The sequence below is a fragment of the Phoenix dactylifera genome, chromosome 3 (genome assembly GCF_051530095.1).
Source record: "Phoenix dactylifera cultivar Ajwa chromosome 3, Ajwa_hap1_PhDact_Kaust_v1.1, whole genome shotgun sequence".
Classification (NCBI taxonomy): domain Eukaryota; kingdom Viridiplantae; phylum Streptophyta; class Magnoliopsida; order Arecales; family Arecaceae; genus Phoenix; species Phoenix dactylifera.
In genome coordinates this window covers 36871178-36888493 of record NC_143192.1, presented here as the reverse complement: position 1 = coordinate 36888493, position 17316 = coordinate 36871178, and the positions used below count along the sequence as shown (strand labels likewise).

General features: G+C 35.9%; 2 protein-coding genes across 2 annotated transcripts; both read right to left on the bottom strand.

The window, feature by feature from the left end:
* Window positions 1–299: 299 nt before the first annotated feature.
* LOC103715475 (LDL receptor wingless signaling/trafficking chaperone) lies at window positions 300–4325 on the bottom strand. The gene is made up of 3 exons (XM_008803107.5): window positions 3953–4325; window positions 1245–1373; window positions 300–652 (listed from the first exon to the last, which is right to left on the bottom strand). Exons 1-3 carry the CDS (start codon window positions 4274–4276, stop codon window positions 473–475), a joined length of 633 nt encoding a protein of 210 aa, XP_008801329.4. The 5' UTR covers window positions 4277–4325; the 3' UTR covers window positions 300–472.
* A 4364-nt stretch (window positions 4326–8689) lies between these two features.
* On the bottom strand, window positions 8690–15734 carry CYSC1 (cysteine synthase C1). The gene is made up of 10 exons (XM_008803106.6): window positions 15302–15734; window positions 14853–14962; window positions 14284–14341; window positions 12101–12364; window positions 11201–11338; window positions 10955–11006; window positions 10632–10711; window positions 10493–10552; window positions 10146–10226; window positions 8690–8994 (listed from the first exon to the last, which is right to left on the bottom strand). Exons 1-10 carry the CDS (start codon window positions 15452–15454, stop codon window positions 8896–8898), a joined length of 1095 nt encoding a protein of 364 aa, XP_008801328.4. The 5' UTR covers window positions 15455–15734; the 3' UTR covers window positions 8690–8895.
* Window positions 15735–17316: the final 1582 nt, after the last annotated feature.

Sequence of the window (17316 nt, the reverse complement as noted above, 5' to 3'; positions counted from 1 at the left end):
GACTAGCAATTAGCCCTACGTCACAGAGCCTCCTTTCTTCCAATTTTGGAGAAATGATTTAACCTTCAAATCCTTTTTCCTCCTGTTTTAAAATATTTAAAGCCAGACCATTTAAAAAGCCTGGCAACTTTGAGTGCAGCATGATTAATAAGAATAGATTATAAAAAGAAAAAGAGAAATAGAAATGAACGATCTCTAGAAAGGAATGGAAGCAGTCATGCGTCCATTCAATGGAGCTATTCAGCGAGACACCCCACAATCCTTGCCTAAAAGCTGCAGAAAGATGTGCACTTCAAAAGGGTACAGAACTTCAGGCTTTTCTCTTCTCCCCTTTTCTTGAAAATGCAAAGATCGGTGTCTAAAGAGAAAATAACATACAAACCAGAGAAATCTCGCAGAAACCGTAAAGCTTTTGTGTGATGCTATATTCTGTTTGTTCCCTGGGCAAAATAGAAACACAAGTGATGAAAATCTACAACTCGTCTCTGGAAATTTGCAGGTCTTCAGAGGGATCATGGCCATCAGCATCAGTTTTTTTCCTCTGCGACATCTCAAAAACTTCATCCAGAGGAGGATCTCCAGGTCTTCGATACACTTGATCTCCAATCTTCATTTCATATGCCTCTGGCTGGCTCAGGATAAACTCTTTCAACTAGCAAAATACAAAGTACAAAATTAAGCACTACATTTCCATGTAAACTACATTGCAATTTCATGCAGACTTGAATTTTTTTCTCTAGAAATAAAATGTAAAATTTCGGTTTTGGAACCTAATATACACTCATAAATACATGATAAGTACATGGACTCGAAATGCAAATAGTGCGTGAAGCTGCAATTCAGTATTTCCAAGTTGCGATGAATTTTCTGTTAGATGCTTATTGGTACCATTAATATTGCCAAACTGTCATTCAGCAACACTAGACCTCCCACTGGTTTATACCATTCACATTTTTGCATAATGAACAGGTAGCTTAAATTCACAGCATGAGACAGAAACCAAAGTAGCACTCTGAAACTGAAAAGTTTTTCAACATGTTACTGTAATATAAATGTTTATTTACATTTTACTTTAGCTGAATCCTCATAGTAACTAGTATATGTTTCTGACCCATACTAAGATTAATGTCAACCACATGAAAGTTGAAGTGAGCCAACAATATGAACAAAGTCACAAGTTTCTGATCCTAATCAGTAGAAATAGATAAATAATTTAAGTTTGATATCAATCAGAATAGGCACACCTCTTCTACATCTTGTCCCCTCTCCATCATGAACATGATGGTACTAAGATCAACAGCCATGAACTTGGCCTCAACAGATCCAGTCCTTAGAACTTTGCTCCATCTCATAGCAATCTGTGGTACATCCTCCTGAAAATCATTTGGAGTCAGGTACTAACTTGAGCAAATGAAGCTTCATCATTTACAGATGCAAGCTGATCAAACACCATGATACTAATATTGGTTACATAAAACAGTCTCATCCATAAACAACAGCCAACAAATTGTCTTTTCATCTTTTCTTTTTTTGAAGCAAACAACAGAATTGGCATTGTTAAGACGCACTGAAATTTGAAGAAGAAAGCACAAAAGTAATATTTTCTTGAAAATGTAATACTTACCATGCAGATCCATATGTCAGAGAAAATGTGCCTAAATGAGGAAACAACTTAATCCTGGCATCTACAAGAAGTTTAATCATCTCAATAACAATCAAAGACAAGTTTATCAAAATCATGTTCTCTAGTTAAAAATCAAGTATATCGGCGATCTCGATGGGTCAAGAGATATTCTCTACCAGTTGAAGAAAGAGTGACATGTTTAGGTGAATAAGTGCGCTACACATCTTGTACTTACTAAAGCTACTCAGGTTTTATAAAAAAAAAAAATTCTAGTTGACTGGCTAAGCCCGTAATAAGTTGAAGTTAAAAAATTAGAAAGAGATAAAAAATGATAGGCCATGACCTTCCAACACATGGAAATGCCTCCAAAAACAACATAAGTAACTATGGTAAACAAATATGGTAATTAACTATACCTACCTACAGTAGGTGTGTTTCACATGTGAACAAGTGTAACATTCGTTAAAGCATGTTAGAATATAAAACAAAGTAAGCCAAAAAGAATACACAGAAAACAAAGAATTTTCCCCAAAGGAAATCACAAAGAAAGATTAATATGAAGCTATATGGCACAAACACAAATTGCATGAAGAACAAATGGAAGTGAGAAAAATATGAGGAAAACCATTTTTCCACTGAGTTCAATTCCATTCAGCAAAGGAAACTGATACACCCTCCATTATCTGACGAGAATAAGGAAATGAGAGGAAAAGGTGAACTCAACCCTTAAAGAATTGATCTACTACTTGAAGACCCCTGAAGCTATGAAGATTATTAGGATTACAATGAAACAAAATAACATGGTCCAAAATGCATTAGTTGAAAAACAGATTTGTCCAGGCAGTCAATAATGATGACTAAATCATCTAGCGAACTGCCACTCTGATTAACAAAAAATAACACTGGAAAGTTATGATAATATTGTGAGGATAGAACTCTTCTATGCCAAACCAAGGAGCTTCATGCGCAATAATTTTCAGAACTCTTTGATAATGTCAAATCAATAAACAAAGTTCTTAGGAAAAGACCAACTCAAACTAGAATATGTCATGCATCACACATGGTGTGTAGACAGACAACCCAGAGTGAAGCCTCATGCACCAATTGGAAGTTCGCTTTTAATAGTAAAATAGCTCGGAAGACCTCCACAACAACAATTTACAACAATGAAATATAAAATACACATGCAAACCCGGTGTACTTATTTACAAAATTATGGGGTAATCTAAAATCAAGTATCAAGGGTAAGTATAAAAAAACAGCATTTCACTAAAAAGGATAAGAAAACAATATCACAATCCATATCTCAAATCTAAATGAATAATGATGCAAAGGAGGGGGAAAAGAACTATTTAAAACCAAATTAAAGCTCAGAATCTGTAAGCCAGAACCAAACCCAAAAACACCACATAGAAAGACATAAACACAAATTATTATATCAATGTTTTGTGCTCTAAATAGTCCATAATAACCAAGCAAACAAGTAGAATGACAAAGATATCCCATAGAATGAAGACCATACAACAACCCAATCCTTATCTAAAGTACCAGTATTCCAACAATCCAGCTTAAAATCAAAGAAAACACAAAAGCGGACATCACCACCCCCCTCCCCACGTCTCAACAAAAAGCCACTGAAGATCGGAAATGGAGAAAAAACAAAGAATCCTAAAAGATAACTTATAGTTTCATGGCTAACAATTTAATCATTTTTACAGAGTTCTATACGAAGGGAAAGAAAAATAATACTTCATTCCGAAAGAAGAAAGTTTCAAGAAAGGGAGGGGGGTGGGGGTGGGGCGGACGGGAGTGGGGAAGGGATGGAAATCAGATGACAGGAAAGAAAAGCAATAGCTTAACCTATATCTAGAATTCCAACAAAGACATTCACAATTACAACCTAAAAGTTACAACAGATAAAGAACTAGAACCCAAAATTCTCCTTCCAAAATAGATTACCACAAAAATCATATCAAACCAAACCCCATTTTAGGTGCTCCTTGCCAACATATCACATTTTTATGAAAAAGAAAAACAAACAAGAAAGAAAGACACGAAAAATCTAAAATGAAAAAAGATCCAACACAAAAGTTAAGATTAAAAAAGAGAGAGAGAGAGAAAGAGAACCCCAATACATACACAGAATTCCCTAAGAACCAAGAAATTGAATAATTAAACCCATAAAAAAGAGGATTTTTTGATCACATTGGATCAGAATAGAGCACGAAAACATAAAATTCTCCTCCTGAAGCAAAAATCCTTTATGTAACTAAAACGAGGAGATAAAAAACGGATTTTTCCCCCTTATTTTGTCACATTCTGTCGTACCCTGGTGCGTCCCGTGCCAGGCCGGAGCTTGACGAACCCGTAGGAGGGGCCAGTGTGGCGCTTCATTATCTCGGCCTGGATCTCCACCGGGTTCATCCGGGAGAAGTCCGGTGGCGGCGGCAGCGGCGCGGAAGAGCTCTTCTTCTTTCCCCATTGCTTCCAATCCTCGTCCTCCTCCTCGTCCACCACGTCGTCGAGGTCGTCGGGTATGCTCACCTTCTTCTTCCCCTCCGCGATCTCCACCGAGAGGAAGAGGAGGAGGAGGAGGCCGAGGACGAGAAAGAGAGCCCGAGAGGCTACCGTGGGACTCACCACCTTTTCCATGCTCTCTCGAGCTTCGTTTAGCTTGTCTCGTCCAAGATCTTGCGGGTTACGAGAGTGAGGTGACCGCACGTACTTAGGCCATGTTTGCTAGCTTTTGCCCTCCATAAATATTTTTAGATAAAAAATAATATTTGATAAAATTTTTGAAACGCTATTTTAGCTTTTTACGAAAAATTGAAAATAGCTTTTAAGAAGAAACTCCAATTTGAAGCTTTCTGAAAATACTGTTTTCAGCTTTATCGAAAAGCTATTTTTTGGACCAAAATACCCCATTTAAATTTTTTTTTCCAAAACCCTCATCCCACCTCTTCCTCTCTCACCCATCCTCTCCCTCTCTCTCTATATCTTCTTCTTCCTCTCAACGCCGCCGTCTTTGTTCCTTCTTCCTCTTCTTTTTTTTTTCTTTTTTTTTGGTTTTGGGAGCAGCCACTATGCCGGCCACCACCCATGACCGGTGACCCTTTTATATTTCAATAAAATAAAATAATAAATAAATAAATAAAATAATAAGTGAGTGGCAAATAATTTGATATAAATAAATAAATAAATAAAAGTATTAGTAATTATTTAACCAATTTTATCACCTAGCTAGAAAATTTGTTAGAGAGATAAATGGTCATTAGAAGGATGAAAAATTAATTTACACTAATAATTATAATATTTTAGATATTTATTTTTGTATTATACTATAAATATAATATTATATTACATTATATCATAATACGTTGATATGTTATGTTAAATAATTTAATATTATATTAAATTATTATTCTATAATATATAATGTTATAGTACTATATTATAATAATATTATATTACATTACATTAATATTATATTATATCAGATATTTATATATTAATACGTATTATATTTTATTACGCTCTGTTATATAATACTGGTAATGTCCTTTATGGTCATTTTGTCATATAAAAGTACTTTCTCAATTTGTTTACCAAATACATATTAAAGTATCACAGCACTTTGGAAATGTAGTTACCAAACAGCAAATAGATTTTTGTAAACGCTCTGCTTCAGACAGCTCTACTTCCAACAGCTCTACTTCTAAAAGCTTTACTACTAACAGCTTCCCCAAACAGGGCCTTAGAAACTTTCCGGAGGCCTACAGCTATGCGGATACGGAGATGTTCACCCACTCCGTCTATCATGAGAGTCGGTGGAGGAGTTAGGCCCATTTGGAGAGCTTTTGGAGAGCCAAAAAATATTTTTTGACTCTCTAAAAGTATTTTTAAATAAAAAATAATATTTGGTAAAATTTTTAGAAAACTGTTTCAGCTTTTGCAGGAAGCTGAAAACAGTTATTGAAGAGAAGCTCTAATTTGGAGCTTTTCAAAAACGTTGTTTTCAGCTTTATCGGGAAGTTGTTTTTTGGACCAAAATATCCCAATTTAAATCACACTTTTTTTTCCAAAACCCTCATCCCGCCTCTTCCTCTCTCACCCATCCTCTCCCTTTCCCTCTTATCTTCTTCTTCTTCTCAATGTCGCCGCCTCTGTTCCTTCTTCATCTTCTTTTTTTTTCTTTTTTTTTTGTTTTGGAAGCTCGTGGCTACCCACGGTGGTAGCCACCATGCCGGTCACCACCCATGGCCGGCGACCCCTCTATATTTCAATGAAATAAAATAATAAAAAAATAAATAAAATAAAATAAATAAATAAAAAAAATAATGAGTGAGTGGCAAATAATCTGATCTAAATAAATAAATAAATAAAAATATTAGTAATTATTTAACCAATTTTATCACCTAGCTAGAAAATTTGTTAGAGAGATAAATGGTCATTAGAAGGATGAAAAATTAATTAACACTGATACTTATAATATTTTATATATTTATTATTATATTATACTAAAAATATAATATTATATTACATTATATCATAATACATTGATATGTTATGTTAAATAATTTAATATTAATATTATGTATTATTATTCTATAATACATAATGTTATAGTACTATATTATAATAATATTATATTACATTACATTAATATTATACTATATCATATATTTATGTATTAATATATATTATATTTTTTATTATGCTCTGTTATATAATACTGGTAATGTCCTTTATGGTCATTTTGTTACACAAAAGTACTTTCTCAATTTGTTTACTAAACACATGTTAAAGTGCCACAGCACTTTAGAAATGTAGTTACCAAACAGCAAATAACTTTTTATAAACGCTCTACTTCAGACAGCTCTACTTCTAAAAGCTCTACTACTAATAGCTTCCCCAAACAGGGCCTTACTTCGGTACAAGCAATTCCCTTCGGAAGCCTAGCACTGCAGAGATCGTGGTTGCTTACTTGGCTATTATATAAAACTGGACAGAAATAACTATGTGTTTGAAAATAGAAGGTCATTAATTGTAATGGACAGAGCCTTGCGGTGTATAGCAAAGATTACTATGTTGGCCACATCGAGCTTACCTGAAAGAGCCAGAGATATTTGGGGTATTTGTACTGCTATCTCAGCGTGTTTATCTATTTTTTTTGGGTACCCTCATCTCTTGGTTATCTTAAGATAAATTTTGATGGAGGCATAGCCAGAGATGGTGCCTCTGGAAGTGTGGGTTTTGTAATCAGAGACCATGAGGACAGATTTATTGTAGCTGGAGGGCGGAGCACATTAGGTTTGACCACAATGGGAGCGGAGCTACGGGCAACCTGGGAGGGTATTTTGTATGCGAGACGGGTGCTGGAGGCCGATAGCCTATTTCTTGAGGATGATTCCTCTACGGTGATTGACTGGATCCGGAGAGCAGACAGGTACGGGGATGGCCATTCGTTGATACGGGACACCCGTAAATTGGTGCTGGAGTTGACCTCCTACCAGATAGCGTATGTTTATCGAAAGGCAAACAGTGCAGCAAATTAGGTCGTCTCTTATGTTGCCCGGCATTCTAGAGAGGTTATTTGGACAAGCTTAGCTTGTATTCCATGCTCATTGTACTGTTTACTTCCACTTGATCTGGCAGATTGTACTCACGTTAGAGTTATATGAAAAAAAATGCCGATTTGACCCCTCCCTCCAAAAAAAAAAACTTTCCAAGGTGATTTATAATTTGATTTTATAAATAAAATTATGGTTGAAACTTTTTTACAATATCTTATTTTATAACCAAATGGATTATAAGATAATAACTATTACTAAAAGAAATTCTACGCTGCTGTTGCTGCTGCTTATTCTTCTTCTTCTCTTTCTTCTTCTTCTACTTTTTTTTTTGTGCACCAGCCGCAAAAAGAGACCACTTAGTCAGCCATACTGTTCACCTCTCGGTAAACATGGATGGCCCAAAAGAAGCCACATCCTCTCACAAGTCTCTGTATGTTGTGGAGCAATGATTGTCCGTCTGCCACAGTATGTCGATCTCAGATCCACTCGATCACCGTAGCCGAATCCTCCTCGAAAAGGATGTTATGCCGCATCCAGAGGTCCTCGCATAGAAGATGCCCTCCCATGCCGCTCCATGCATCTTTTATATATATATATATATATATATATATATATATATATATATAGAGAGAGAGAGAGAGAGAGAGAGAGAGAGAGAGAGCTACATGCAATTGTAACTACCATAATATAAGCCTAAATACATGCATTTCCAAGCTGCAAGTATTTATATAGTTTGGTCATAACTATAAAATATTAGGATGTGCACTCTGGTTTAGTTGTCAATGATCTGAAATAAGCTCAATAATATATAGAATCATGGGAATCCTAAATTAAGGAGAATTTTTTTTTTCCATGACCTCTTTGTGCTGTGTCAGGACAAATCTTACGTGGTCTCAGATATTTGGAATCTAATAGATGGTTAGTATTTGCATTTCAGAAGGAATATTGATAATTATTATCTACCATAATATTTATCTCTACAGAAGCTGGTGAATCCGGCAGCGCCGCGGTCGATTGATGGTGAGGAGCGCAGCGGCGTGCGACTCGAACGACAAGGCCGAGAACGCCTCCTGCGGCTCGCCGGCGGCCGGGAAACGGTCCGTAGAGCCCATGAGGAAGGTATTTTGATAGACGGCATAATTGGTATAAAATTAACAAGAATTGGTTCTCTCTTCCTTCCACTCTCACTCTGCATTCATTTAGTTTAATCATCTCCAGTGTTCTCCATTTTATGCACAAGTATGCATCTTAGAAACACATTTGATTTCATTTCCCCCACTCGAGCCACCAAATTTCTCAAATTTTAATAAACATGGGAGGATATGGTGAAGTAGGAGCATTATTGGAGTGTTAATATAGCTATTGAATAAGATATCAGTGCTGTTGATGGTCCAGTCTCAGGCCGATGTGTTCGAAAATTTTCCATATGCTAGCTTGATAACCTTATCCAGTGGCCTGCAGGCCAGCTCTGACATCAGATAATGGAATTAGATAACTGAAAACACACTGCCAGCTTCATAATTTTCTCTGACTCTTCAAAACAATTTCACCAACAAAAACAGAAGACAAAGGAGAAAAAAACGCACTCGATGACGATGAAGATACAAATACTAATTGGTCACTAATACAAATGACATCAAAGTTATAAAATAAAACATTTCACATTTGCAGATGTGATTGTTTCTGATCATACATAAGCTAGTTAACTGCCACTGGTTGCATCTTTTCAGCCTCTTGCCTTAATTCTTCAAATAATGCAGATGACAAGTACCTTTCTCCCAAGCTCGGATGAACGGTCTGGATTATATACAGCATGAGCTCAAGTCAGTGATTTCAGAAGAAGTTTTTCTAAATGAGAGGAGAATTTTAAGCATGCAGGAAACAATGGTGAAAAAAGGTAATATTCAGTTAATTCTTGTTATAGCTTCTTACTTAAACATAATTTATTATCTTTCTAAAAGAAATTCAAATCTAGCATAATCGATGTCCTTATTCATAACTTCAAATATAAACATCGCATTACTACAATTTATTTACGTTTTAACCCATTCCTCAGATTACATCCACATTTCATCAGAATATGGCCCTGTTTAAAATACCTTCAGATTCACGCATAACTAAAATGGATGTCCTTTAATGGGACATATTTATAATTACGGATTGTCTTTCAGAGTATAAAGGTTATGGTACATCGTCGGTCTAGAACAACCACTTTCCTTGTGCACGAACTATAATAAAACCAGTCAATCATGACATTTTTTACAGATAGCCAGCATTATTTACACGCGTAACATAGTATAGCAATGCCAAATCTTGTTATTGTCCTCAAAGTAAAGTTGTTTGTTGATGATAAAAGCTTCAATGAAAATTGAAACACCATATACATTTTAAAGATGAAGGAAAAGGATGCTGACATTTCAAATTTAATTGAAAAATCCAATTAATTTCTTCAAATAGTAGGCATCAAATTTCTAAGATTTGACAAACAAGTGCAAATGTTAGTGCCTGTTTTTTCAGAATAATAGTTTCAACACATTTTACTTATAAAAAAAGTTCATAATATGATCATTTAAAATTTCAGAAGAATTCATCTACAGATTAATTTTGTACCATTTATATTAATCATATTCTCTATGGTGCATGATAGAAAGTACATGCATGGAAGCACTCGTAGATGCATGTGTAGAGATGCGGATGCAAACACATGCATACAAGTATACAACATTCATCAAAATGCACACACTCAGTTTTAATGTGCCAAAATACATATCTTTGTTGATTAAGTACAACACTATTTTACTAATAACAATGTTGACAGTCATGATCATAAAGGTATACCAAAGGCCAAAGCTATTATAAAATCATAGTAACTATAGTTTTGACAAATCAAATGTCCAAATCTAGGAAGCAAAATATGTTCGATAAATTGGCAAACTAAAAATACATACCACTATAAGTTTGCCCTTGTTCTCTGGCTTTCTTGCAAGCCTGAGTGCTGCAACTGTATTAGCTCCTGAGGATATCCCAACCTGTAAAATGAAATGATACGCAGATATACAAACTTTATATTATTAGACCTTTCTTTATGCAAACAACAGATTTCAACGACAAAATATATAGGACAACTTAGTACCATATGTCCTTTCAAAAATTCCAGAAGAAGCGTTGTATGTGTTTATATGCAAATTTTCTTTTGTTTAATATATTTTTACATAGAAAAGTTAAACAGGTATGTTTTCGCTGAACAAGTATATTAAGGACAACGTGGTTAATATCTTAAAGTAAGTTCTTTTACCAGAAGACCCTCTTTTATTGCCAATTCTCTAGCCATCTTCACTGCATCATCACTAGTGACCTGCTACATTAATTGTTTGGCATTGTTAAAAATGAAAATGACAGCGTAATGACAACCTAAGAACAAAAGATTAACTTGCCTCAAGAACTTCTTCCATTACATCCATGTCCAAAATCCCAGGCTTGAAACCAACTCCATTGCCAGTAATAAGGTGAGGGCCTAGACGCAAATTTATATAAACCAAATTAAAACTTTTGAGTGGTGGGAAACTGATACAATTCATATTTTCAAAAATAGTATAAATTACAAAGTTTGTGAAATATAACTAGCAAAGAACAGTATCGTATTTCAAGATCATATTCTTGAAATCTAAATCCATGGCCATATTATGTAATATTTATTAGAATATACAAAATCTTGCATACTGCTTATCATAGAAAAGATAACCAACCACTCATGTACCTGGTTTACCACCATTCAGAACGTTCGACTCTGCAGGCTCAAGTCCATATATCTATCAAATGTAGAAGAAAGATTTTCAAGTAAGGATATAAATCAAGCACATTTTGATGAATTGATAAGGGGTAACTTAGTTTCACAATAGAGTTACCCTATGCAATACTTACCTGACTATACACAATGAATTATCAAGTATAATCGAAAACCATTAAAAAATATCCATTAACGACTAATTATGCTATATAATACCTTTACATTAGGGTTCATGGATTTGAGATATCTTCCTACACCAGTCACTGTGCCACCACTCCCAATTCCCATTACAAAGATATCTACCTTCCCCAAAGTGTCCTCCCAGATCTCAGGACCTGTAGTCTCAAAATGCACCTGACATTTTTTCTCTTTCATTAGATATTGATCACTGTGAAAAAAATAATGTAGAGAATAGTAAAATGACTTTAGATATAGTGATACTTATCAAGTTTTGATGTTGGAGCAAAGAAGACATAAATATATTCAAACAATTAAAAAGTGATATTGCATGCGTGAATGGCTCCTGTAACAAATTTGCTTATGTGATGTATAAATTTCAGACTATATACTGGTGGCATAGTTGGTATTTATCTTTTATATATATTTTCAAATTGGTATGCTCATCTCTAGTGCATCAATAATACGAAGATAGAAAAAAGAAGAATATGCAATAAGATCTAAAAATGGTGCAGGAATTCTTTATGATGCTTGACACAGAAAGAGTGTTTTTTTCCAAGAAAAATGCTTGCAACTTGATTAACATCTATAAGATAGAGCTAAAATTCGAATCTGGGCTTTTTAAAACACAAAAACCTGTTCTGATATAATTTTTCTGACACGAATTTGTAGGTAGGCAACTGTGTAGAAACTTATCAAATAAATAAGTCTCAGAGAAAGAAATGAATCATTAAAAAACAACAGTCTAAAAGATGATGAAGGAAGAGATATATGACAGAGATTAAATTTTAAGATGTCTTGGAGTGATTAAAATTGCAAATTAGTCCTATGGTATCATGTTATATTAATGTTATATCATATTAAATAAGGATAGCTGCTGTTATATAATCATAGAGGATTGCCATGATAAAATCTTGTATAAAGAGAAAGAAAAACTACCTTGACATTAGCAGGATTTTCAAATTGTTGAAGCATGAAGGCATCAGGATAAGAGTCCATGAGTTCATATGCCTTTTTCACTGTTCCTCCCATTCCCTTAGCAGGATCGGTGAGTACTAAATTAGCCCCAAAGGCCCTCATAGTGACTCTCCTCTCAAGGCTTGCGTACGAGGGCATGGTGAGCACAAGTTTGTAACCTTTTAGTGTGGCCATGCATGCTAGCCCAATCCCCATATTTCCTGACGTGGGCTCAATCAGTGTTGTCTGTCATAAGCACAAATTAATACGTACATGAATTGAATAAAGTTAAAAGCATTATATAAACTTGAATATTTCTATGGTTCTCTACAAGCATTAATCAAATGTAAATATGCACATATATATATATATATATATATATATATATATATATATATATATATATATATAAGATGTAGCTAGCCACTATCAAGTCCCTCGACAAGGGGTGGTGGAATTTCAAATCTATGGCAGGCCTCTTCATATTAGTCAAACAAGATTCATGATAAATTCCATTGCAATGGAAAGTCGGCAAGGCTGGTCTAAATAGTCTGCAATAAGTTGTAAAATACCATGCCTCACCACATAATTGTTGTGGGCTTGCTGTTCCTGGTCCACATGGTCTGCAGCAAAATGATGTCTAAATAGTGTCCGAATTACTTGGTCTACCTTCACAGGTGCAAGCAGACCAGTTAAGTTTTATCTGCCTGAATCTGATCTGACTTAGACTCGATCCATTTCCAAAGTTAAGACCAAGGGCTGCTAATGTGTCTTGAATCAGGACCCAGCTTCCAATTGAGGGTCTAATATGGACTTTCCCTGAGTAAGCCTGAAAGAGGCACTATCTGATCTACAAAGAGTAGCTTAAGAATTCAACTCTACCCTGAGAAACTTAGACCTGACATGGAAGGACTAACCCACATGCAGCCATTTTTCTTCCCACACAGCCTTTGATAGGGATGGGAAATCAGATGCCTGCACATATAATGTTTGTGGAGCATGGAATGGTGCAGATCAAAGGTAATAGAAGATTTAAGAAGGTGGATTCAGAAACTTTCTCCCCCCCCCCACCCCCCCACACCCCACCCCCTTCTTTTTGGTTTTTCTTTGATATGACAGGACTAAAGTCGAGGCTTTTGACAATCAAGACCATAGAATTAAAATGCGACTTGAGAGCTCCATCATGGCCTAAGTTTGATGAGCAATCAACTTGCACAAGTTTCTACAAGCCACCTAGTAAACATTAATCCCTACTAATTAAAGCCACAAGAAACCTAGACATGAAACCTTGAACATGCTCTCATCTGATGGTAAATAAAATTTCCCTCCATGCAAATAGGTGTGCATGTGCATGTAAGAGTACAAGAGAGAAGAGGAGAGTAGATAAATTAAAATTATAAGTATAAAATATTCATCATTTTTAATTAAAATTTACATATTGTTGTTTAAATCCATTTAGTAACTTGCTGACTAGTGATTGTTTTAAATATGATATCTACACTCTCCAATATCAAGCAACCAAATCTCAGTTTAACATCTCAGTCGACGTTGGTAATAATCTTGGTTTACCTTGACCAAGATGAAGGGCAAAAGAATTTTTAAATAATTGTGATACTTAAAGTTTTAAAAATTTTAAACATCCCAGCTTATAAGTTACAGATTGACATACTAAAATGATATGGTGAAACTGAGATTACCTAATGCAAACAACAATAAGATGTAGAAAGAAAAAATCTTGGCTGATATCTGTTGTTCATTTGAAGAATCAGAGGACCAATGTTTTACCTATACTATTAAATGCATCCAATGTCCCAACCCTTCTTTATCAGAGACCTAAACTTCAAGACTGAACTGTATGTTATGAGGAAAGAAAAGAAAAGTCAGACGACTAGCAAATGGTTTTGGAAAATCCTATCATTCTTGAACAAAAAGAAAATTTTTGAAACAAAAAAAAAGGCTTCGGTTTCATTGCCTCTCACTGTCTTATATGCATCATTGCAGGTGCCGAATACTAGCATGTTGTACACATATAATCTATGTTGGTCATTGAAATCAAGTGAGATAAAATTCTCAATCAACTTAGACATAATTATAATATGGCAGCCAATCCAGTAATGGCAGACCTTAATTTGTCCTATCAAGATCAAAGCGTTTAAGACACTGACCTTGCCCGGAGTTATCAGGCCCTTCTTTTCGGCATCCTCTAACATGGCATAGGCCGGCCTGAAGACAGACAAATATCAAAAAAAGGACAGCAACAATCAACCAGAAATCGAAAAAAAAAAAAATATTGGTTGGCTCAGGTTGACCAACTCAGCAGTGGACCAGTCTAACCACAAACTGACAAGTACAAGCATGCTTGTATTGCTCCATTTTAATTTCTTTTGGGTCTATATGTTTGTGCATGTGTACTCGTTGGTTTGTGGTTGGACTGGTCTACCGCTGAGCTGTTGGACCTGGTCCAACTAATAATTTCTTCGAGAAATTATTAAATTAAAAAAAAATAAAATCCAATTCTTTTTATGAAAGATAATAGCTAACTTAAGATGACAATTTGTCAACCATTGTGAAAAATAAAATTCACTCCTTTCAAAGAAAAATCACAATTCCAGGATCACAAAAAACATGTCATTTTTATATTGACTTTTCTCCCTTTTTTTATGAAAGGAAGGCAAGGCCACCCATTATAGCATCTATAACGTTTATCTTTGAAAAAAAGAGCATTCTTGCATACCTATCTTTGACGCTGAAAGAAGGCTGCAAGAATTCCAGCTTAGCCGCCACCCGGGCTTCACACCCTTCACATATCTTGTTCAGATAGACCAACGGGGTCCTCCCAATAAGCTGAGAATTTTTTATAATCAAAACTTTAAATCATACTGCTAAAAAATATACAAGAAAATATTAATCATCATGGAGCTGAAGTTAGTGAAAACAGCCATCTTTGAAGTTGCTGAGAGAATTTGAGGTTCAAAAAAGATGAAGCTTTTATGCAAACTTTATTCGGGATGAATTCAGAACAGTACCAGTACGTAGTTCCTCGATTTCAAAACATGGAAGACGTAATTTTTTTTTAAAAAAAAAAAAAAGTGGGCGATGAAGTACGTAAATCTACATCTTCTTTAGTGAAGAATAGTGGAAGCAAAAATTTAACAGAGGGTGAGAGAAGGGGAGAGGGCTCGCCTGTGAAGCATCCTTCTTGATTCCAGATAGATCCCCAATCTTTGGAGAGATCACCTGAGAGTCCAAGGCTTGCTGAGTGGAGAAAGAGGAACTCTTCTTGAGAAGAGAGAGTCTGCTGCTTCCCTTCCTCAATAGCTCTGTGAATCTGGCCATCTCTCCCCCTCTCTTTCTCTCCCTCTCTCTCAGGAGGCTGAAAACTCCATCAGTCCCCTCATCCCATATAAATGCAGCTCACTAGGTCAGGGATTCAGGATCGAGTACCACAAGGGGACCACCCTTTGAGCCCACGGGACACGAGCAAGGATATGGTGGGAAATGGTGGAAAGTTCATATGATAACTCGGTGCAGATTTTTCTAGCTGTGATCTTGTCGGCATTCTCGTCCCCTGGTCCGCTTTACGTCGTTGCTCTTGGACTCAATAGGCCAAGTCCACCTTGAAGAACCAAAAAAAAAAAAGATAAAGTATGTTGTCGCTTTCGATTTGGTGGCTCTGATGACCATGCAGCGAGAGGTACTTAAAGAAAACTACAAAAAAGAAGGGGGTGGGGAAGGGCTTAATTAGATCGTGGTTCAATGCACCGGAGTAGGCTTCCGGCTGCTGAGACGTTCCATGCACGTGATCTTCAAGGGTAAATGAAAAAAAAGTTTTTTTTTTTTTTGGACGATTGACCCTTAAAAATCGATTAGTGTATAAATATATATACACTTTCATAAAATACTTATTTTTCTATTCTATCTTTTATATATATATATATATATATATATATATATATATATATATATATATATATATATATATCCACGCCATCTAACGCCGTTAAAAAAATAACCTTTTCTAACTAAAATGATTAAAATATTCTTAATGGATAGATGTGCCCAAAAAAAATATTCATAAGACATGATCGCAATTGGAGAACAAAAAAATAATTTCAAAATACTATTTTATTTTTAAATAAAATAAATATAAATTTTATTAACGATGTTAGAAGAACTGTTATATTAGATGTATTTGTGCAAAAATAGTATTTTATGAGGATAAAAAAATAAATTTTTTTTTACATGGATACCCTTGTAAATATAGGATTTTGCGTGGATACCCTTCCAAAATTAATATTTGCATGTATACCCTCGTAAAACTCTGTTATTGTACAAATACCCTTAATATAACGGTTGTTCTAACGGTGTTAAAATAAATTATATTTATATTAATTAAAAATAAAATTAAAATTTGAAATGACGTTATTAGCCTCATCCTTCTCACCCCCCCTCCCCCAACCCTGCACCACCACGGCGCCCGGCTTCCCACACCCACCCACCGCCCCTCGGACGGTGCGCGGCTTCCGCCCCCCCCCCCCCCCCCCCCCCAGCAGCTTCCCCCCGCCCGCCCGCCCCCGGCGTATCAGGATTGCGATCGCGATCGCAATGGTGAGGGCCATGGGGAGCGAGATCAAGATCCTGCAGGCCATGGGGAGCAAGGTTGGCCCGAAAACGCGATGCAGCTCGCTCGCGATCTCTTTCCTCCTTCCTACCTGTTCTCCTTCCTCATTGGCTGACATTTCCCATCCCTTTAGAGAATAAAAAGGCCATGGGAGCAAGCTAACAAGCTCCTAAGAAACCCATATCTCCTTCCTGTCTGCCTTGAAAACCCACCATAAATTCACTTAAAAACGACCAATAGGACCACCACCCACACACAAAAAAAAGAAGCGACTCTCTTGCTTGTTATCACAAAGCAAACTCATTTCTCTGAGCTTTTGCTGGATTTTAGGTGGCTTTGTGCAGCCTTTATCCTGATTTTATTTCTCTTTTTCTGTTTCCATTACCACCAACTCGATCAGTGCTGTTAAAGCCACCTACTTAGCATCATTTCTGGTCCTTAGACAAGCCACCTTCTTTCCAACTCAAACCAGCAGTCCTCTCTCTCTCTCTCTCTCTCTCTCTCTCTCTCTCGGGCCCAAGAGATTCGAAGCAGAGCACAGCTGTGTGGAGCTGCTGTCTTCTCCTTCTTCTGGCAC